The 23498-nt window shown below is 40.4% G+C and overlaps 1 protein-coding gene across 2 annotated transcripts in view; it reads left to right on the forward strand.

The window, feature by feature from the left end:
* CAMK4 (calcium/calmodulin dependent protein kinase IV) overlaps nucleotides 1–23401 on the forward strand; it is an 85439-nt gene extending 62038 nt beyond the window's left edge. For both annotated transcript variants that reach the window (XM_082191495.1, XM_082191496.1), the window contains 6 exons: nucleotides 9293–9383; nucleotides 9666–9740; nucleotides 12703–12778; nucleotides 15570–15696; nucleotides 16631–16783; nucleotides 17739–23401. In XM_082191495.1, coding sequence (XP_082047621.1) covers nucleotides 9293–9383; nucleotides 9666–9740; nucleotides 12703–12778; nucleotides 15570–15696; nucleotides 16631–16783; nucleotides 17739–17963 — 747 coding nt within the window. In that variant the 3' untranslated portion in view covers nucleotides 17964–23401. The remainder of the gene's footprint in view (nucleotides 1–9292; nucleotides 9384–9665; nucleotides 9741–12702; nucleotides 12779–15569; nucleotides 15697–16630; nucleotides 16784–17738) is intronic.
* Nucleotides 23402–23498: the final 97 nt, after the last annotated feature.

Consider the following 23498-nt stretch of genomic DNA (forward strand, 5'->3'; position numbering starts at 1 on the left):
TAGTACTTTTGGTAATTTGGAGCCATTGTGTACAAGCTAAATTAAAGCCTGCCATTCTCATAAAGAGCAAGAAACCACTGGCAATTTCAGAGAAATATTGGTGCCTTATTGCTTTCTATAACAAGTTCCTTTGCTCTCCAGCTTTGTATATTAATCTGCAAAAATACAAATGCAACAGGGTAGAGGAAAATGCATCAATGTATTTTTGTACATGTGTAGAGGTGTACCTAGGCTCCCTTGCGCCCCTGAGAAGGAGCTACATTGACCCTCCCCTCCATCCCTTACACCCATGGACTTGAAAGTCTAAAAGGGAGTGCACAGACTGGCGGGCAGGTTCCTAGCCACTTCAAATCAGAGTGGAAAGGCATGATTTTTGTGCCTGCCCTCCCAGGTCTGCACCCAACCCACCTGCCAAATCCTCACCCAGCCTAGCGCACCTGCCAAATGTGGCCACAAGGCTGGTCCTGATAAGAATCTTGTTTGCGGAGCCGAAAGGATTCCCCATCCCAGGCTAGGGAAGGAAATAATCTGATCTGAAATAAGGAAACTTTGTTTTTAGAGTAGAAAATACATCCAGGGCAATGGAGGGTCTGTCAAACTACCTTCACCTCTTCTCACAGCTATTGCAAACATACAGACCAAAATGTATGAAGCTTTCATTGTTTACAAGTGGGACACTAATCTTAAAGGATTCTTGACTCCTGCAGAGGAAGAAGCAGAATGAAAGCTGTTTGGACAACCCAGTCCTGTCAGATTAGGTTTCAGGACTATTTGCCTACGATCATTTTAAATTCCCAGCGAAGCTCATCCTCTCACTTGCTTCTGTGCATGAAATGAATGACAAATGAGGATTGCAACTGTGCAGCAGTCCATGTAAGACAGCACTAACACTAATTTTACATGTCCAGGCCTGGATATTTTGCCATGAGAAAGTGACTTGTATCACAAGCGCAGGAATATATAGAGGTGAAATTTGTAAACAGGGGTGAAGAGGACAGCTGACTGTAGCCACAACGTTCTGATTCAACAGCAGAGCAGAGATACAGCAGATGTAAAAGCCCACTAGGAGAAAGTTGCAGTGGTCTAGAACACAAATTCCAAAATATAAATACGCAGCTTATGTTAAAAGCCATACCCTGATGGTGCTTTGGCTCCCTGACTGGTTACTTGCTTATTTTGATGTTCCCTGAATCCAGCCCTTTATTCCTACCATTGATTCAAGGTTGGGTTTTACCTCTTGTAGTTTCATAGGACAAGACCTACAGTAGCTCATCAAATATGTTAAATAAACAATCTTAGGGTTGCCATATTTCAAAAATTAAAACCAGGAGCTTGCACTCATGTCCTGTTGAGCTTTTTTTTTTAAGGAAACCACCAAAACGTTTGAACTTTTTAAAGAAAACCCCCCAAGTTTTTCAGATTTTTTTTAGACAAACCCCAAAGTGTTTTGTTTTTTCCCCAAAATGCCAAACAACCCACAATTTCTCGCTTAACTTGCCTGTGATCCAGGACGAAGCGCTGCCTTTCAGAAATTCCCCATGGATATCAATTCTGCCTTTGAATATCTGGGAAAATCCGGATGTACGGCAGCTCTAAACAAACTGTTAAAAAATGTAACTGAAGCCCAATACTTGACTTTGACAACTAGACATTTATTGTAGAACTCCATTGAGGTGCATGTGTGTTATATTTTATCCATGTTGCATGCACCTCTCTCAATTTATTGTTGCCAGAGTAATATGAGATTCCAGGAGTTCCAGGCACACTTGCCCAGGGTCCCTGTTTCCTTTTGGAAATGAGGCATAGCGGAGACGGTGGTGTCTTTATGATATATGGCTTATGTACACATATATACTGCCTGAACCTATGATATATACTGCCTGAACCTACTATGGAGGGGGTTCAGAGTATTAGCACTCCAAGAGCGTCTTGCTTCCTCCATAGATGTAGCCTAGGATCCAACGAGAGATCCAACATTGTGCTCTGCTTGCTGCTTTGTGTCACCCAGTCACATAACACCTCCTTCTAACTTCTCTAAGCTTTGGCTTTGAGGGAGAGAGGAGGCCCATCCATTTGCCATCTCAGACAGAGTCCCTTGATCATTTGTTGTTAATAGCCCATCCCTAGGCTATCACTTCAACACAAGAAGCTTAGCCTAGCTTAATTAGCTTTTAACACTTGGCTTAATTATAGGATTAGACATGTCCAGCCTAATGCACACAGGTCTGACACCCAGAGTTTTAACACACTGAACCTTGATTAAATTCTATCACTTACTGCTTGCAGGAATTTATAAATATCTAGCGCCCACAAACCCATAAGAATATACTGCATATTCTCCCATCATTTAGAGTGGTATTCAAGTAAGTTTTACTGAGAGTAGACCCACTCAAATTATGGACCTAACTTTGCTGTGTTTACTAATCTCAATGGGTCTACTCTAAGTAATATTTACTTGAATACAATCCTTGGTTTTCAGCTAGCTGCCATGCTGTGCAGCTCCGCAGGACAAGTGTGTGTGTATTGTGTGTCTAATAGTACAGAGTAATTAGATTTCTAGCTGCTGTTTTTGAAATGACGCAGTCATAGTAGGTTCTGTTTTGAAAAACGAGGGCTACTTTTAACAGCCGTGTTTTCATCCAGAGGCATATTCCCCATGGATACAAGGTGTACTCCTTACATAATTTATTAGTGGATTCATTTCCCACAATTAGCAGTCCACAATCTGCTGCTTTTCAAATATTCTTGCAAGATTCTTCCTTGAAAATAGGCATCTCAGAATTAAAATATCATTTTAACCTTAGCCCCGTTAACTTCCCAAAGGCTAGCTTCTGCTTCTAGGTAACCTGCACTCTAATTGTGATTATAATGATTTAATAATGCTGTTCTAATGTATATTTCAAATCTGCCTTCCACCTTAGGGGAATATATCTGTAATTCAAAAGTATGTTTTGATGAATGGAATCCTATCATGAAATCAAATAACCAATGTTATATTAGAATGAAGACAGCCATTCTGACTGCCCTGGAAACAAAGTCAGAATGCAGCAGTTTCACCATACTTTATAATGTCTGCCTTCTTCATCCTTATTTTGGATCCTCTGATTTAATTCACTCACTGCACTATAAAATGTAGTGTTTGAAAGCTGCATGATGACTTTGGTGAATTGATAAAGATTTTTTTTAAAAAAATGTACCCTTGTTGTAAATAAAAATATGCCCTTTTCCCTTATGGGGTATCCAAGAGCCCATATAGAGTCCTTATATAGGTTCCCTATTGGTAGGAGAGAATAACATAGGCCAACCAGAGAATATTGAGAAGCAAAGCAGCTAGTAAGCTTGATCTTTACTGATCTGTTGCAACAGGGTGCTCCCCTCACACGGAGGAAAGGAGGAGGACCCACAAAAATGCTGTGCAAGGGCTTATAAAGACTTTTGAAATTCCCATCCTGTAGATCAAGACCACCCCCAGAAGGATTATACATACATCACAGAAGGGGTGTAACCTAAGACTACCCCTCAGATACATCATGCATATATCACAAAAAGGCGGTCTAATAGGTGGTGTAAACAGAAATTTAAATGTTGTTTATCTCTTGTCCTTGTTTATCTCTTGTCTAGCAGGTTACTTGATTGGATTTCCTGGGTAGCCTGGCCAGTCTTTTGTAATGATAAATACTTAGTTCCTGGCCAGGTCACAGGCTCACACCTTATTCAAACACAGACATACCCTTAAGACAGGATTTGTGAGGAAAGAGACAATGGGGAGGCTTTTCCAGTTTGACCTTGCAGAGAAAACATTTGCTCAGTTTAGGAATCAAAATGGTTCCAGGTTGGCCTTCCTGTGCTGATCTATGTACGTGCGGTTATGAACATTGCCATATATCTAAGACCATAAAATTCCTATTACACCCTCTAAGAAATCTTTCACTAACATGAGAGAAGTGAGGCAAAACTGAGATTTCCACCAACCCTGCCAGATTACTACTGCAGTGATTTGTAAGTGGAAAATGGGATGTTTGCTTGCCTAGTTGATTACATTAAGCTAGTGACAAGGGAATTAAAGGGCCATGAAGTCTCAAGCATTCTGCCCTGACAGTACCTCTGGAAAAACTGCAAGAAATGGAAATATGATACTTTTCATTCTTAAGAAGCATTTGCAGTTCAACCATCATGCTGCATCAAGAAATCAGAGAAGATGCAACTGTCAAAAGCAGAGAGGACTCTCTACAGATTTATAAAAGTAGCTCTTTGCAGTAGCGAAAAGGAAAAGCTTTGTGTGGTGAAGTGCTCAGCAAGTCATTAGTTTCCTTTGGGTACATCAGTCACGTTTCGTGAAGAAAATTCATTTGCCCAATGGAAACTCAGATGCACCTTAGTGACAGAAGAAAGAGATTATAGATAAAAGAGATGAATGGTGGGAGCAGTGGGTTTTAGCGGTGGGGAAAGGGACAGAGACAAGAAGAGTGTCATGTTGTAGGTTAAAATGAAAGCAAAAGAGAGAAAAGATCAGACAACAGGAAAAGCAAGGCAGGGTGGAAATTAGGGGCAGGGCTAGTTCAAGTAAATGCGGAGATTTGACCGAAGAACGGTACACTCCTTCTATCTGGGAGGGTCGTCCTCTTCCACCAAGTGCGCAGCTTCGGGAGGGGCGCACATGAACTGGTGAGAGAAGGAGGGAACACCCGCCTAGCCAGCCAGATCAGTTGAATCAACCCTGGCAATCAATGGGGTGACAGATTGGGGTTGGCCTCCACCTCTTTCCCCCTTTTCTTCCTAATGTCTCAACAAATGAAACTGATTTGTAAAAATGTTACATGGGAAAAAACCCACAAGAGACATTGCACACTTTTGTAAATCAACAAAATCTTTAATAAAAAAACAAACAACAAAAAGGGGTGACAGATGTCGCAGTCAGATCACCCTCACATCCAAATGCAGAGACTAAGCGAGAGATCAGAAGAAGCAAGAAACGGTATTAAAAGAAGCTATGTTAAAAATGGGGTGGAAATAGAATGGCATCCTGCTTCTTTTAGGCAGATATTTCACCTTCCCATTTCTTGTCAGGTGGACATAACTGAATCTAACCTGACCCCCTTCATTCCTTTTGTCTCTCCCACAAGAATAATGGGCATTGTAGTTTGTTAAGCGTTGCTGGGAGTTGTGATCCTGTGAGGTTTGAGCTACAGTACCCAGATTTTTTTGAGGGAAACAATGTGCTTCAAATGTGCTTTAAAGGTATAGTGTGAACACAGCCTAAGTTAGGTCTGCTGTTTTCAATAGGTTTACCGTATTTTTCCATGTATAAGACTACAGGTTTTTTAACCAAAAAATTAGGTTTAAAATTGGGGTTTGTCTTATACATGGGTAGTGCTGAGGGGTGTTTTCTTAATTCGGAGCCCCCCAAAATAGGAGGCGCCTTATACACGGAAAAATACGGTACTTTGATTAAAGCTCAGTTGAATACCATGCTTCCCCCCCCTTTATATACATTTTATTGATGCTTATCAAGTCTTTTAAATGTGAACTGCTTTGTGAGGCTCAACAGAGAAAAATGTTAATGCATGCATACGCTTGCCTTGAATAAATAAACATAGGTGTTTTATAAAATTATCTTGATCAACATGCCATGTGACATGTTCATAGGTCCAGCAGAAATCCACATCCAAAAAAGTCAACATCTTCTTATAGTTAGTATTCTAGGCTCACAACTACTTAAAATTCTAACCTTGTAGCATTAGTCATCCAAAAAAACCAGAGGACTTTAATAAGGCTGTCAAATTTGCTAACACTTGGTGTGATGTGAATTATTCCCTTGCATTCAGAAGCAGTCAGAAAATCACCTAGCATTCACTAGCAGAAAACACATCATTTTCTTCATGTGTCATTTTAGATTCCACTTCCCCCTTCCCTTCCAAAGCAGGTTACATCTATTATAGAGAGACTAAACCTGTAGCTTCTGTTATTTTGACCTCATTTTCATAATGGAAGCAATTCTTAACTTGCATTGTATTACTTCAATGTAACCTACGCTGAAAATGTGTGCAACTTAATTCCAAGTAATATATTTAGGACTTGGATGTAAGTCTGGTAAATTAATTTCTTTTCCAGCTGAAGATTTTGCTTTATTCCAATCATTCATATGTATGGCATGCACACATTTTTAAAAGTTCATATTACAGAATAAACTAGTTTTTTAAAAATGTAATGCAGTTAACTACCATGGAAAGGTACCATTCATGGAATACCAGATTAGACAAATCTGCCATGCTTAAATGTTTTTAGAGTCGTGGAGTAAAGACAGTGATTTAGAGTGTTAACAGTGCAATCAGATTCTTTACTTATTATTTATTCATTTAATTTTCAAAAAAGGGGGGAAAAGATTGATTTTAATTATTTATTCAATCCTCCTGAAGAAGCCCAAGGTGGCACATCAATAATAAGTAAAATAAGGCACTAAAAAAACCACCATAATTTGAAACATAAAAACAGTTCATTCTAAAAACAGTTAGAACATTTTCTCAGCTGGCGATCTGAGTTTTGCCAAGAACAATGACTTTCAGCCATCAAATGCCTAAGTATAACAGGAATGTTTTGAAGGTCTTCCTGAAAAATCAACAATGAGAAAGATAGACACATGTCAGAAAGAAAGGCATTTCATAGTCAGTATCTGCCACTGAAAAGGCGTGGCAAAGAAATTGTCATGAGTCACCACCAAGGCTTCACCTGCTGATCATAATGGTCTGAGATAGTTGATATTGGGAAATGTGCTCTTTTAGAAAAACCACAGAGAACAGAAGGATGGAAAAATTGACAAGTCACTTTCCAAAATATATAGCAGATGACAGAAGAATGGTTAGAAAGCAAGATCAGTGTAATAAAACTCCTCAAGCCTGACCTTTGTAGTAATAAAATAATTACACTAAAATATATCTTGTTTCTTTATAACAGAATATATTTTGATCTACTTTCTTGTTATCTCCTTAAAGTTCTTTTTTATAATGTTACTGCATTCATTTTGGTTGCAGTTCATGAAGCCATTACATCAAAACTCCCTATGAAACACATAGTTATTGCAGCCATGTTATTGCTAGAATTTATTAACAGGTAATAGGGTCTGTGACTGCAACTTAAATAAACAATGCTTGCAAATCACCAGGAGCTTCTGAAATGAGAAAATCTAATTGTATTTTTGCACAGAGCAATCATGCTTATGCAAATGTCAATAAACCACAGGAACAAGCAGCAACATGTCTGAGGTTTGCATGTTTCAAACTTCCCTGCCCCGCCAACCCCTCTCCTTTTCTGGTGTGGAGATTGGAATTTTTCATTTCTGGTTGTTGTTTTTTACTAATCACAGTTCAGCATTATTGTGAAACCCTGAACTACAGTTAATCCTAACCATCTTTTCTTGAAGCGATCCAAGATTTGAAACAACCCATGATTTGAAGTTTCAAGCAAACCACATTAAAATTAACCCCAGTTTGTTGGGTTCCGACAAAATGATGAGCTGCAGTTAATTAAAAAATGGAAACAAAAGCTTCTGAAGCCTTTCTTGCACCCATGGCGGAGAAGGGTGAAGCACATGCCCCCAAGACTCAGTACATCTCATTCCCATAGTGATAAATCATGATTTATCATGAGATCTGAATGCAGGAATAGGCTAGATACTTCTTCACTTTATTTTGATCGAACCATCTTGCTCCAGTGAGTAACCTGACCACTGAATTCTGCACCAGCTAAAGTTTCTGAACCATCCTCAGAGGCAGCCCAACATATAATATGTTGCAGTAATCTAACCTAGAGGTTACCAGAGCATAGTTAGCAGAAGTTAGACCATCCTTGCTGCTTGCCTTCTATCACTGTGCCATTGAGAGCGTGCTCACTTATGGCTTATGTGTGTGGTACGGAAGCTGTACTACTACCCAGGACAGGTTGGGGTTGTGCAGGGTTGTTAAGGCAGCAGAGAGCATTGTTGGCTGCCCACTCTCCACCTTAGAGCAGATTTATGCCACAAGGTGCCATAGGAAGGCACTGGACATAGTAAAAGATCCATCGCATCCTGGTCACTGTCTCTTCGAGCTCTTGCCGTCGGGACAGAGATACAGGACGATGAAGACAAGAACGAGCCGTCTTAAGAACAGCTTCTTCTCCAGAGCGATCTCGGCCCTGAATGGGAAGCCCGGACTTTGAAAGTCATCTAATCTCCCTTGCTGTATTATACTGTATTGTTTAATTAGTGTTTTTATGGAGCAGTCAAGTAATTTCGTTGTCCCCGAAGGGGGCAATGACAATAAAGATATTATTATTATTATTATTATTATTATTATTATTATTATTATTATTATTATTATCATCATCATTGTTCTGATAGGCGTGCAGCTGGGTCATCAGCCGAAGTTCATGGAAGGCAATCCACTTGAGCCTGAAGCAACAGCAATGGACGCAGGAGTACCCACAATCTATGTACACGCTCCTTCAGAGGGAGTGCAACTCCATCAAGAGCAGGCCATCTCCCATCCATCCTGTATAGGGAACCACCTCCTAACACTGCTTCAGTCTTATCTGGATTGAGCTTCAGTTCGTGGGCTCTCATCTAGTCCATTGCCAAGGCTAGAAATGTACACTAGTGGCCAAAATTGTGGAAACCTTTTGGAAAAAGTGTATATCTGAAGTTTGATGGCTCATAACATCACTTTTGGGGGGAGTAATGCCATAAAATTATATATCAATGGAAAGATAATATAATGAAGATTGTAAAGCAACAAAGTTTGTTCAATTATCTGTATTCTATCAAAAGTTATAGCCAAATAACCAGAAAAAGGAAGCACAACTTGCTTAGGTTGATATGCAGTAACTTTCCTTCACTTGAATGTAGCCAATGAGCATGAGTGTTTAGAGAGCCAATCAGGTGTTATGAGCCATCAAACCTCGGAAATACACTTTCCCCAAAAAGTTTCCACAATTGTGGCCGCTACTGTAGCTACATCTTGTGCAGACACAGAAAACTATGGCTACCATTTACCATTGTAATTTCCAAAAGAACTTTTTTAAAAAACAACAACAACACCTGATACATTTATGCTGTATAAAAAGTGATTATTTTCCGTTTCCTCTTGAGGTTACAATTTGCATTCAAATGTCTTGAGATAGAATTTTCTTTTTCAAATAATTGGTTCGTTTGCTGTTGGAATTGTAGTACTCTAAATGCACAGTGTTATGGAGGGTGTGGGAGAAATACTCATCACAAATGCAAGTTTAAAATTGTGCGTTTCCACTTATTCCTTCCAAGTATCTACATGCCAATGGAATTGTTCACCGTGATTTGAAACCAGAAAATCTACTGTATGCAACGCCAGCTCCAGATGCGTCTTTAAAAATAGGTAAATACTGTTCTTCTGTACTAGTTTTGGTTTGCGTGTTGGTGTTCTAGTGCAACAACTTTACATTCCATGAATTTAGGATTGGATGTATTCACCCACCAGAAAGTTTCACTCCTGTACCTTACATGAGGAGTAATTCGATTAGTGTTTGATTGTTAGTTGATTAGTATAACATTTCCAAATGATGAAATATTATGTTCATTTCATTCCACGGTATCGCGCAAGAAATATAAAATAATGATAATAACAAATAATGAATCCTTTCTGGTTTATATGTAACAGCTGATTTTGGACTTTCCAAGATTGTTGCAGATCAAGTGACCATGAAAACAGTCTGTGGGACTCCAGGGTACTGTGGTATGTTCCTTTATTGCTTACAGTATGTTAGATATCTATTTATTTGTATTCAGTTGCCTTAAATGCTTAGGATGGTAGTCACCTAAGTTTTATTCAGATTAGACCCACTGAAATAACTTGTAGCTTCACTTTAAAAAGGCACAGTTGACAGGGGGCTCTGTAAAGGGTTTTGGATATTTCCCTCTATTTGGGGCATCATTTATGACTGATACACATTATGACTGATAAACAAGAATATTACTGTTCTTTACTGCATTTTCTTTATCACGACTTCTGTCAACATAAATCACAAAATGAATATTACTAACATGGAATGAACAGTGTTAAAGGCACATTTAAGGGTGTTAAATGCACAAATGGTAAAGTGTAGAAGGTGGTGTTAAGTACAAAGGACAAGGCATTTCAGGAAAATTAATGGTATTTCTGTTTGAGGTAACGTTAGGTGAGCATTCCTAAAGTCCCAACTGAAGGCCACTGGAAGCTGTGGCCTTACTGACGGGCAGGGTGAGGCAGCCAAGTCAGGCAGCTGGCTCTGAGTGTCATGAAATGACAGCAAATGACAGCAAATGACTAGTTAATTCATTTCTTATTGCTGTGTTATTTTTCTGCAAAGAAGATTAAGAGGTGCTTGTGGTATACATGCCAACTTATGAGGCTGAGGACAGCTCAGTCCCCACAAAGTATATGGGGCTCGGGCTGAGCTCCCCCCCCCCCAGTCTTGAGGGGCTGGGCCCTGCTGGGCCTCCCCCCCACATGACAAGACACCCCCCCCATGTTGAGCAAAATTCAGCACCTCTGCCCTGTGGTATTTTCTGCCTCAAGATGCCAAAATATCTTGGCTGGCTTTTAAGTAGTATGCACCTTGACTGAAGGGGGTGCCGTTTGCTGCTCTGCCTCAGGCAGCAAACTGTCTTGAGCCCTGGGTGGAGGCCCTTTAGCAGTGGCAGTGGCAGTGTTCTGTAGGTGGTGGCCCCAAAACAGAATGTTCTGGAAGGGTATCAGAAGAGCTTTGAATCCACAGGATCCAAAGTCTCTTTGTTCCTTTGACACCCCAGAAAATCTGAAAGATGTACACCAGCCCTGGAGCTAGTTATTTCCCCTGCCATCTGTATCAGTGAGAAGAGGCATTAAAAAAGTCAAATTGGGGCGGATGTCTGCAGAAAATTCATCCACACTTTCTGCCCTGGCCACTGCCAGCTTAGGAAGTGGTAGTTTTTTCACCATGGAGTCATCCTCCTCCCTTCCCAATCTTAAGATTGCCCTGTAAATATTTAAAACATTAGCTTAGATTATGTTGCATTTTGATAGGAAGAAATAAATCTGTTTGTTTCAACACACCACCAGCCTTGGGCTTTTAATAATAGATGTAAACAAAGGGTAAGGGATTCAGAAATTATAAACGCAGCAAAACAATGTCCAGACAAAAGCAGGATTCCAAATGGGAAAATTTGAAACAACCACATGCAATGAGAAATGGTGGTGTTACTTGTCCATGAATAATTAACTTCCGAGAATAGTCATGCATTGCCTGAGGGTAGCAAGGCAAGTCAACCACAAAATGGAAATAATAGATTATCACTTTTTGAGCACATTATGTGTAACGAGCCAAGGTCTGACATCTCAGATAATGCACTGATTAAGACATGCAAGGAATACAAACTCACTTTTCAAAATCTGAAAGGAAATTAAAAGTATGAATAATTAACAGTGGGATCCTATGCATCCCTACTCAAAACTAAGTCTCATTGAGCTTCCTGGCACTTACTTACCAGCAAGAGTGTGTAGGACTGCATCCTGAATGAGGGGGAAAGAAAAAGGGGTTGCTTCTAGTTTTTTAAAAAAGCAGTCTTATCCCTTGACTAAAATAGATTGAACCTATTTTGGGGGACATTCCATTAGAGTCTGGAACCAAATGTTTTTCTCTCTTTCCCTTTTGCCAAACATGGAACTAGACAATTGAACAGGACATTGTAATTACCGTATTTTTTGCACCATAACACTCACTTTTTTCCTCCTAGAAAGTAAGGGGAAATGTCTGTGCGTGTTATGGAGCGAATGCCTGCAGGTGGCGGGGGGGGGGGATCTGCTGCAGTCGTGAGCAGAGGATCCATGGTTCCCCTTCCTTCCCTCCTCCGTGGTTACAAAGCATGGATCCACATGGGTCCTCAGGATTTTTGCATTTTTGCTACTCCAAACTCACTGTCAGATCACATGTCTGTGGCCACAGCATGAACCACAAAAATCATATATCCACTATTTCGTTTAGAATAATTTTTTTCTTGTTTTCCTCCTCTAAAAACTACGTGCGTGTTATGGTCTGGTGCGTGTTATAGAGCGAAAAATACGGTACAAAGAGATATAGTTCTCATCAACCCTTACCAAACAACAGTACCTAGAATTCTTTGAGGGAAAGGATGTGCTTTGAATGTGCTTTAAATATAAAGTATATACAGTACACAGCTGTAGAGTCAGATTTCATGCTCCAGATTTCTTTTTTCTTCTTCTTTTTTATTAAGGGTTGTAACAAAAGGTCTCACAATATAAGCAATTGAAGTGCAGGAGACAATTGCTTGAGAGGGGGCTGTGCTTTCTTCTGTGCTTCTAGAGAGGCTTCACTTCATATGATAATAATATTACCTAACAATAACAGTTTAATAATATTCATTCTGAATAGCTTCACTATATCTCTTTCCTGAAACACATTCTCCTAGCACATATGAATGCACAATTAATGCGCTTATTTCAGTAAAGAAATTGGTCTACCTTTGCTGAGCTTAAGCTGCTTTATTTATTTTCTTTCTTTTTCTCTCTCTCACATAGGAATTCTAGGTTTCTAGAATTTTGCTTTTTCTTACCACTGCCTCTGCATTGGGCCCATCCCTCCTGGCCACTGCTTTGTTTCACTGTTATTTCTTTCTACATTAAAATTTTGTTTTATTGACAAGATTTTTATAATCTGCAGCACCGGAAATACTGCGAGGCTGTGCCTATGGCCCAGAAGTGGACATGTGGTCCTTGGGAATAATCACTTACATCCTGTGAGTTTGGCTAAAAATTACCCTATATATATAAGCAAATGCGATTCATTTATTAGTTTGCTTGCTTTCTCTTCAGATTGTATAAATCTTTCACCTTACTGAAGTAGTTTGTTTTCTAGCCACCAGATTTTGTATTCGGAAATGTGTTTGGAAGAAGGTTCAAACCGTACATTAAAAAATTTGTACTGCCCCTCATTTGTTGAAAATTGAAGTCTTTTGGCACGCTTCTCCTTCTAATTACTCTTTTTTTTCATGGCTAGCTGTTATGTTTAACTGGAATAGCCACTGATCTTTAACTGGAAACAGCGGCTTCCCTCACACTGATCATGAGTCAATTGGGATTTAATTTTTGGCTGCAGTTTATGCACTTTACATAGGAGGAAGCCTTATTAAACACAGTAAAAACTTACTTCCAAATTAACATGGGTACGATTGCAGTACACGCCACTCTTGTCCACTCTTATGATACTCTGCTGTGGTATCAACATTGTCCTTTAGCCAATACAGGCAGCCATGAAGGTGTAGTATCAAAGATTGTCACTCCCTTGGGTTGGAAGTAGGGTGGGAGTGTCATCCAATTTGCCTCATGTTTGCGGGAGAAGTTGAGAAGTAAGTTCCCAGTGCTCTCCCAGAAGAATAGGGAACCTATTGAAAGGAATCCCCCCTCAGAAAGACCTAGGAGTTTAGGTCACCAGAGTGAGAGGGGGACTGTTCTTCAAGATAGCTTAAATAATTTTTTGGAAATCCCTTTTTGCATTGGGTCTTTAATTGTAGTGGAGATGATATTTGTATTGTGGCTGCTTTTGTTAAATCTGAGTAATAATAATAATAATTTTATTGTTTATACCCCGCCCATCTGGCTGGGTTCCCCCAGCCACTCTGGGTGGCTTTCCAGCAAATTATAAAAAATAATAAAATGTCAGGCATTAATAACTTCCCTGAACAGGGCTGCCTTCAAATGTTTTCTAAAAGTTGTGCAATTCTTTATCTCCCTGACATCTGGTGATGGGAGGGTGTTTCATAGGGAGGGCGCCACTGCCGAGAAGACCCTCTGCCTTGTTAACTATGATAGAACCAGGACTTTTTTTCCAGCCGGAATTTGATGGAACTCAGTCTCAATGCCATTGCCATTCCAAGAGAACGAGGGAGGTGTTCCTGGTGAGTTCCGGCACCTCTTTTTCTAGAAAAATAGCACCGGATAGAGCCAATTTTTATCTACAGAGAAGGCAACCCCCATTGCAGCAATGGTGCTCCTTCTTTTAGTGTTCGTGGCTGCAATTTTGTAAACCTAGATGTGCCATTAGAACAGCAATGGGGAAACTGTCGCCCTCCAGCTCTATCCAACTATTTATCTATCTGTTAAGACTGTTTATATCCTACTCTTCAACTGAACTATTTAGACCCAAGTGTTGCTGCATCCTTTTCTTCTCATAGAAACCAATAGATGGCAGCCTTGATATCTACCAGGTTTTCTGCTGTGTCAGCCTCAGAATAGAATATTTCTAATGCTACTTTGCTTCCACCTACAGCCCAGTATGAGATATGCTTAGGTTTCAAATTGCCTAGATACTTTTTAATCCTCCCAAATGTTGTGAAGAAAAATAGATTTAAAATCCTTCATACCTGTTGCAAAATCCTAGGTGCTCTGTTAATCTCTTATGGCCTGATCTTGTGAGCCATTGGCTGAACAGAGTAGCGCATAAGAACATATGTGGAAAGCTGCTGTAGCAGGAAGAAGCTGGTCTAGGATTTATTCCTCTATTCTTTTAGGTAAAGGTAAAGGGACCCCTGACCATTAGGTCCAGTCGTGGCCGACTCTGGGGTTGCGGCGCTCATCTCGCTTTATTGGCCGAGGGAGCCGGCGTTCAGCTTCCGGGTCATGTGGCCAGCATGACTAAGCCGCTTCTGGCGAACCAGAGCAGCGCACAGAAATGCCGTTTACCTTCCCACCAGAGCAGTACCTATTTATCTACTTGCACTTTGACGTGCTTTCGAACTGCTAGGTTGGCAGGAGCAGGGACTGAGCAACGGGAGCTCACCCCGTCACGGGGGTTCGAACCGCTGACCTTCTGATCGGCAAGTCCTAGGCTCTGTGGTTTAACCCACAGGCATGGGGAAATTTTATGGGGAGATGAACATGTGACTACTGCCCCTACAGTCTGAGAAGGGCCATTCTATCTGATGTTCCTTACAGTACACACTTGCATTTGACTCTTGGTACTGAAGACTTTTAAACATGATATGAATTCCACGTTCAATATTATTTATTTCTAAAAACTAATACACCCCTTGACTGTAAAAAACAAACCCTCAGAGCAGTTTACAAAGCATAGAACAGTAAAATCAAGAGAAATTTACAAGCCTACTTTAAAACATACAAAAGTTAAAATGCTAAAACAGTTTAAAATTACCTCAACTTCCTAAGCATCTGGGTGGGCTTGTCTAAGCAGGGATGTTTTCAGCAGGTGCCAGCAAGAGTACAGCGAAGCTGCCTGCGTGATCTCAATAGGCGAGGAGTTCCAAAGTGTAGATGCTGCCATACTAAACGACTGAGTTCTTACAAACGCTGAACAAATATTATGTGGCATGATGTGTAGCAGTACAAATTTCGCTGATTGAAGCGGTCAAGTGGGCACATGCAGGGCAAGGTAGATTACTACAGAGGTTACACATTCCTCTGTATTTTGCAGACATAACATGCACTTTGTGTCAAGGAAGTGAAAGCTGATCTACATGGTTGAGCTATCTCACTGATAATGATGTAACAAGTTTGTTTATTGCTTGTCTCTAGACTCTGTGGTTTTGAGCCATTCTACGATGAAAGAGGAGACCAGTACATGTTCAAAAGGATCCTGAACTGTGAATATGATTTCGTTTCCCCCTGGTGGGATGATGTGTCTCTAAATGCCAAGGATTTGGTATGTTCGGCTAATTCTGCCATTTACCATCAGCATAATTTTATCAGGATAATCAGCATTGTACTATGCCTGTGGAATCTACTTTATGTATATTCATTATAGGTTATATCCCCACAGTGTCTGTGCATGAGAAGAATAGACTTCCACCAATGCAATGGCACTTCTACTTCCTATCCTTACCTCTGCAGCCCCCACGTACCGTCAAAATCTGTGGAGGGTTGGTGGACCCTATGGAACAGATTCGGAGGTGGGATTCATGGGGCTGCAGGAGACAGAAGAGCAAGGAGAAGTCTCGTTGCATCAGCAGAAATCTGCTTGTGTGACATTGGATTTCACCCAGTAAAATTATAGCCTGAAAGTTTTGAATCTTGATATTGTTCAGATGCACTTTTAGCACGTTACTGGCCCAGTTCATATGCTGATTCAGCTGGCAACAGTCTTTGGATGCTAGAGGCACAAGCTGACTCCTTTCCATCTCCTTTTTTGAGGGGGAGGGATAATGTGCATTGAGAATTTCTATCCATGCGTTCACTGGATGTTTCTACCCAGTGGTTAGAGTGTTGGACTGGGACCTGGAAGACCAGAGTTCAATTCCCACTCAGCTACCTTGGGTGACTTTGGGCCAGTCACTGCCACCTTATAGGGTTGCTGTGGGATTTGAAAGAGGAGCAGAATATATACACCACCTTGAGCTCCTTGGAGAAATAGAAGTGGGATATAAATGCAATAATTAATCATAAATAATATGTGCGGAGCACTCACACCAGGTTTACTCTAACGTTGCTTCTAAGCAGTTGTTTGATGCTAGAAGTGGATATTGGTTGGGTAGCAAGTTGCTAGCACATGAAATTGTGCATATATCCTTAGGCTGGAGCCTACAAGGTTTCCAAGGAATGCGTTTTCCCCCTTACTTTTAAATCATCTTATTATGCAGGTTAAGAAGTTAATTGTGCTTGACCCCAAGAAACGTCTCACCACATTTCAAGCCTTACAACACCCTTGGGTCACAGGCAAGGCAGCCAATTTCGCTCATATGGACACAGCCCAAAAGAAACTCCAAGAATTCAATGCTCGACGTAAACTTAAGGTACATTTCAGGGGGGTGGTGTGTTATTGTTTACTTTTGCATGGATTCAAGTAACTCCCTTTGTTAACGGAAGACAGCACAAGGGCTCCTCTACGTAGCATCATACTTGCATGCTGTTTTCACTGATGTGTGTATTTTTATGCATGTGTCGCCAAAGTGCATGGATTTTTGTGCACATCACCTGGCCAGAGAACTTCAGAGAAGTGTGGCTATCTTTTGGTTTGTGTATTGCTTTGGAGAGTGAGAAGTAGGTTTGCCCTTTAAATGTACAGTGGTACCTCGGGTTACAGACACAACAGGTTACAGACACTTCAGGTTACAGACTCCACTAACCCAGAAATAGTACCTTGGGTTAAGAACTTTGTTTCAGGATGAGAACAGAAATCGTGCAGTGGTGGGGCAGTGGCAGCAGGAGACCCCATTAGCTAAAGTGGTGCTTCAGGTTAAGAACAGTTTCAGGTAAGAACGGACCTCCAGAACAAATTAAGTTCTTAACCCGAGGTACCACTATAAAGTGGACTGAATTTCTCCCCCATCCCTCATAGTGACACACTTAGAAAAAAGTAAGGAGGGGCTGCTATAAAGAATACCTAAAAAGGTGGAAATGTGTGTATAAAACATGTTTATTCCCTTAAAACCTACTCTATATGTGCACAGCTGCATATCACCCAGTCTTAGCAGAAACAGCTGGTGTCTCGGTAACTTTGGCTTTTAGCAAAGTATTCTCTTTCGTTAGACCACACTGATTTGTTCAGTTTGGAGACACATTCTGTCTGAACCCCTGCAAGTCTAAATAGAGTTAATTCATACATTATGTAGGAGAGAATCTACTAGGAAGTGCTTATAGCCTTGCCTGGGTTGGTACACAGTGGAGACAGATGGGATCGGTGCCACGAAACCACAGCATAGGTGCCAAGAAATCTAACCACTCTTGTTTGTTTTTATTGAAACCCAGGCTGCAGTGAAAGCTGTTGTTGCATCAACTCGTCTTGGGAGTGCAAGCTGCCACAGCACCCACGACAGCAATAAGCCCAGCCAAAGGCAGTCTCTGCGCCCAGAAAGACAGGACAGCGTGGAGGAAAAAGAAGAAGTAGTAGTAGAAGAAGAAGAAGAAGAAGCAAATTTCACTGAATCTCATGAAGAGGACGCTCACGAAGAAGCCACTGAAGGAGAGTCTTAAATCTTGGGGTATCTTATTCCAGCCAAGTTCTGTCATTCCGTGCACCAGCCAAGATACCATTCAGAAACAAATTACAAGCATGGCTACTCTGAGTGGCTTTGCCTTGGGATGGAAAATGCTCTAGCTGGTGACCTGAACTTCAAAATGCATGTGACTGCTTCTGAAAAAAAATAAATAGTTCACAGTCTTTTAATGGCATGCCATGGATAAAGTGATATTTACAGTAATACCAACGAATGAAGTGGAGAGCAGGGAACACTCCTTATTACCAACATGTATATCTCATGTAGAGTGTTGATAGATAACCTCTGAAGTGAATGATGATTATGGCTTATTATACAAGATTTTCTAGAGAGATCTTGACATTTCTTCAATCTGCTTCTTTTCAAACTCATAATCACCCAGTAGATCAATGGGCGCTAAGACCCGCCAAGTGTTTTTTAAATCGCATATGAAATATTTTGCATTCATCCGTGATAGTTTACAAATGGTTACAATTGAGAACTTAAATATTTATATGCAAAAAAACATTCCACTGATTCCTGTGAAAGATTTATTCGAATGGCTATGAAACTATGTTCCTTAAGAATGCCTTACCTCTATAAGTAACCATTTCTGTACAGTATTTTGATGATAACTAGAATATCTTCAGACTTCTGTCACATTACTATCTAGTATTACTTTTACAAAACAATGTTAAGGATAGCACTCAAACAGAGCAGGTATGTGTGCCATTGTTAAGGTACAATTGGAATTAGTCATGACTATGAAACTGTGCACCTGTTTATACAGAGGGGGATTCTGCAATTAATGTCCTGCAAGAAGAATATTCAACAGCATGATACTTTTGCTTTAGGATACCAGTCAAGGTACTTGCCATGGGCAGCAATAGAAATGCTTGCATGATTAGAGATACATGAGAATTGTGTAGCCAGTTGTTGTTCCTTTTTGTTCGATCTGTCAGCGTAGACTTGATCAGTATAAGTGTGCCAGTAAAGAACAGGTTAAGGTTAGGATAGGACACTGTCACTGCAAAAAAGAAAGAAAATGTTCTATTCAGGCACTTGTGTATAATAGGTGTTACAATCTTTATTCTGACCTATGCGAGTTGAAAAATAAGCAGAATGGATAGCATTTGTAATACATTTTGTATCACCCGAATTTCTTAACATATAGATAAAAACGATCCAAAGAAATTAGCATGCAACAATTAACTTTTAGTGCAATCCTATACTCAGAAGTACGTTTGCCCCACAGAGTTCAGTGGCGCTTACTCACAGGTAAATGGGTGTAGTACTGTAGTCTCTGTTGCTTTTCAGGAACACAGCTAATACCCCAATACGTTAGCTATTTCTTGCATTCTTTTTTATTTGCCTTTGAAATAGTATTATCTTGCAGAGAAACAAGAATCAGTTTAACTACAGAAACCAAGAGGAGGCAAATGTTTTGTGTCTTCTGTTCTATTGTAGTTAGAAAAGTAATTAAATAATATTTCTACGAGACTTGGTAAATTAAAACAACTCTGATAACGACAGAACAGAATACTAAGTTAGTTTTTTTGCAGTGAAAGTGTCCTATATGACTTTTGAAAGCTGCCATGATATTTTAACTCATTTATAAATGGATAAATAAGTAGATCTTACATGAAAAATATTTGTTTTGCACATGGAATCATTGTGCCCAAGCACACAAACTGATTCCAAGATGTTGTTCTTGGAAAGTGTTTGCTTGTCTGGCAAAAGGAAGAATTCGAAGTGCTTAGCTAGAAAAGCACAGCACAATCCAAAGCAGTTTGCAGGTGGGGCTAGTTCTTTTTCTTCTGTGAAGAGGAATGCTCTGGACTTGCATGGAGATTGCCCACTGCATGCAATATGAGTTGATATAGAAGAGGGCTGGCGACCCCTTTGCATGCGAAGTTCTGTGCACACATCAGAAGTGCCAGATCACAGCTTCTAGGTACAATCAGCTGCATATCTGCTTGAAATGAATCAAGGGCTGCTTTCTCAGCTGCACACTGTGACTTGCATTATGTGTTCTGGGTACTGAGCCTGAAGTTGGTTATTGCTGCCAGGAAAACAGAATTGTTTTTAAATCCAGCCATTCGGGAAACACAGGGTACATGCAGTGATTTCCTAGCTTCTTATACAACTGCTTCAGAAATCCTTCCAGAAAACTAGTTTCCATCTCCATCTCTCTCTCTCTCCTCTGGTAGCATATTATCAGAAGTCTGGAAGCTACTCGTGCTGTGAACCACACAAAATATATTTTTAAAAATCAGCATCTTGGTAGCAGTGAGGTCTGGGGACAATCAAAACACCTGAAGGTTCAAAATTTGGTCCAGAACCTTCAGCTATACTTATTCTAGATACATTTGATTTGGTGTGTAAATCTGATCATGACAAGCACTTGATCAAGTATGTCAAAATGATCTGTGCTCTTGGGAAACCAAGATTCCACACTGCATTGGTGCTACCCATTTTCTGTGGCAATGAAACTGTTAGAGCAGGGATAGTCCACATGGCACCTTTCCAATCTTGTTGGACCATGGACGCCCATCATCCCTGGCCTTGACCAATGGTCATGCTGGCTGAGCTGATGCAAGTTCACACCCTTGCTTGTTAAGGAGGATTTATTACTACTGCTTGTTATGTCATAGGAATAGTTCATGGTTGTGATCTGTAATCAAATGTTTGAAAGACACCCAGAATACGAAACCCATGGAAGGTTATGGGGTATGGCTAACAGATGACGGTGCAGTTCAGAAGCTGTTGCTGTTCACCAGATCTGATTGCTAAATCCTTGTTATGATTTCTGCTCAGTGTGTTAGAAATAATTCCTCTTCTGCAAGTCTCAGTGTTAAATGTGCACACAGATGCAGATAGCTCAGTTTGTTATCGAGCATGGGGCCGATGATGCCAAGGCTGCAGGTTTAATCCCTCTATGGGATAGCTGCATATTCTTGCATTGCAGGGAGTTGGAGTAGATGATCCTCAGGGTCCCTTCCAACTCTATGATTCTCTGATCTCTGCCATGCTGGACCATATGCTTTAATAATAAGCATCAGGGCAAATTAAGGGAGTGTGTTATATCTGATTCTGTATGGGTCATGGAAATTCCAGTTTATAAGAGTCTTTCAGCTCAGTCTTGCATATACTTACTCAAAAGTAAGCTGTGTGGAATTCAGCGGGACATTCTCCCGGATCAGTAAGGTTGCAGCCTTAAAATGCAACTTTGATTCTGTGGTTGCCTAAGGAATAGCATTACCATTTCACATAATGGTATGAAAGCAGCTTACTGTGACAGGGGAAGAAAATGAGGTGTAGACTAACATTGAATGCATGCTATTGGTAAAGTTAATTAGGCACTGGTATTTTTATTATTCTGATAGGTGAGATAAGATTAGGGTCTCGTATAGCAGGTACTATTATAAAATTATTTCACAGAATATGTTTCTCGTGAGTGCTAACTTATTTTGCCATGTCAACTGTTCCTGGTTGCAGAACAGCAACAAATCAGTCAAATGACTTACTGTAAGTTGATTTTAAGTCTCTGCTCAGCCAGGCTATACCCATGGTTAATGCATAATGTCAAGGCTAATAATAGGGGGTGAAGCGGACCTGTAATTAAATGTTGCAGTGTGGCTTTCCCCTGCTCAAGTTTCCAGCCACTTCATTCTATTCCCCCTTCCCACCTGGTTTCCCATTTTTTTCCTAACAGCCAGAGAGCATCCCATGCCTACTGAGCAAACTCAGCCCTCCATGGGCTTCGGGGGATTTTTTGCCCTAAATATTTTTGTACTCCTGCAGACCTTGAGGACATAGGGTTCCCTCAAGCAGAGCAACTGCTCCTGCTGCTCCTACTGCTGCATTTTCATGTGAGTAGCTGTACATAATTTCCACTGCTCTTTCACTGTGTTGTCTCTTTTGCATTATCAGTAGAGAACCTGGCAGAAAGGATTTCAGGGGCCAGCATGCATCATGACCATTGAGAACGGCAGGTAAAGAGACTGCACAGACCTGGAAGCAGATTAGGAGTGCCTAAGGTTGACTTTTACAATGGGGGTCAAGGAATATGGCAGAAACCCAACCATGACCATGTATCTGCAGCCCATTTGCCGCTTAATAATCTCAAGTGTGCAATATGGAATACATGTCTAGTATAAGAGAACTAGGTTGTTAATAACCAATTTGTAATGCAGCTAGAGCATTATTAGTATGTCTGAAAAGCATGGATATGGAAGGTCTCAATTGCACCATTAAACTTTCAAAAACAGTTTGCAATGCACTTCAGGATTCTCATTGCAAAAATTGAATGGCCTGCTGCACAGCTGCAATCCCTTGCACAACCACGAAGTAGTTTATGGATTCTCATCTAATATTGGCTCGTATTGGAGAAGCCTGGCACTGTTAGTGTAGTGGCTAAGTGAAGAGAGGTTGCCTCAAACTCCCTAGGTGGCCTTTGGCACCCTTGGCATCTCTGAACCTCAACTTTCCAGCACCATGTGCAATATAGGCTCATGATATAGGCCTACCCTACAGGACTGTTGTAAAAGTTACTGTGCTAATTATATATCAGTGTATAGAAAGCAGTCTATAAATGCTAATATTACTTCTGACTTAAGAAGAGGAATTCTCTCCTGCTCAGGATTTTGGTGGGCACAATATTGGGATGTGTACTTCTAGGCTCTTAAAAGGAGACACCGTCCAACACAACCCTATGCATGTCTCCTCAGAAGTAAACACTGTTAATAGAACTGAGGCAAAGGTATATAGAAATTGCAGCCTTAAACCTATAAAATGAATGAGATTAAGCACACTTAACTGTGTTAGATTGTGGCCTAAGGCACTTAAGTATAAAAACCTTCCTTTCCTCCCATTAATGAAATATGTGCACTTTTTGTGGGACTGTCACCTAGGACCACTTTCAGGTAAAGCATTGAATGATTATGGTTAACCCAAGATATGTTGCACAAAAGTAGCACTAGCAAAGGACCCTTAGAGTTGGTTTGGGCAACACTTGTGTATGTGTGATTGCTATGTATGCATTCCCTGTACTGTATATTTTCCCCACCTTTGTTATATTTGCTCCAAACATCTAGCACATTTTTTGTTGCTTAGTGTATCAAAAAACAAAAACAAAAACCCATTTGCAATGTTACTAAAGAACAAGAAATAGTTGTGTGTGGAAATGCCTGAAAACTATAACCAAGAATCTGATGGATCAGGCTTGCAAAACCTTTCTATCACATGATAAAGTCAGTACTGTTGAAGTCTCAGAATTAGGCATGTTTGCAGCTTTAATAAGTGCAACTCACCTAGCCTTTCATATGCCCATATGGAAACGAATTATCTGGAGAATGAAGAGAATGCACTTTGATGCTGAAAAGTTTAAGAAGTACTTTGCATGTACCATAAAAATAAACGCATATGTCTAGAGAAGTCTGTTTGTCATTCTGTGATATCAGATTTTTATATAGAGACCGCGGGTGGGGGGGGCAAGGTACTTAGAACACCATATATTTGTGAAAATGGAAAA

The sequence above is a fragment of the Podarcis vaucheri genome (assembly GCF_965113315.1).
Source record: "Podarcis vaucheri genome assembly, chromosome: 11".
Lineage (NCBI taxonomy): Eukaryota > Metazoa > Chordata > Lepidosauria > Squamata > Lacertidae > Podarcis > Podarcis vaucheri.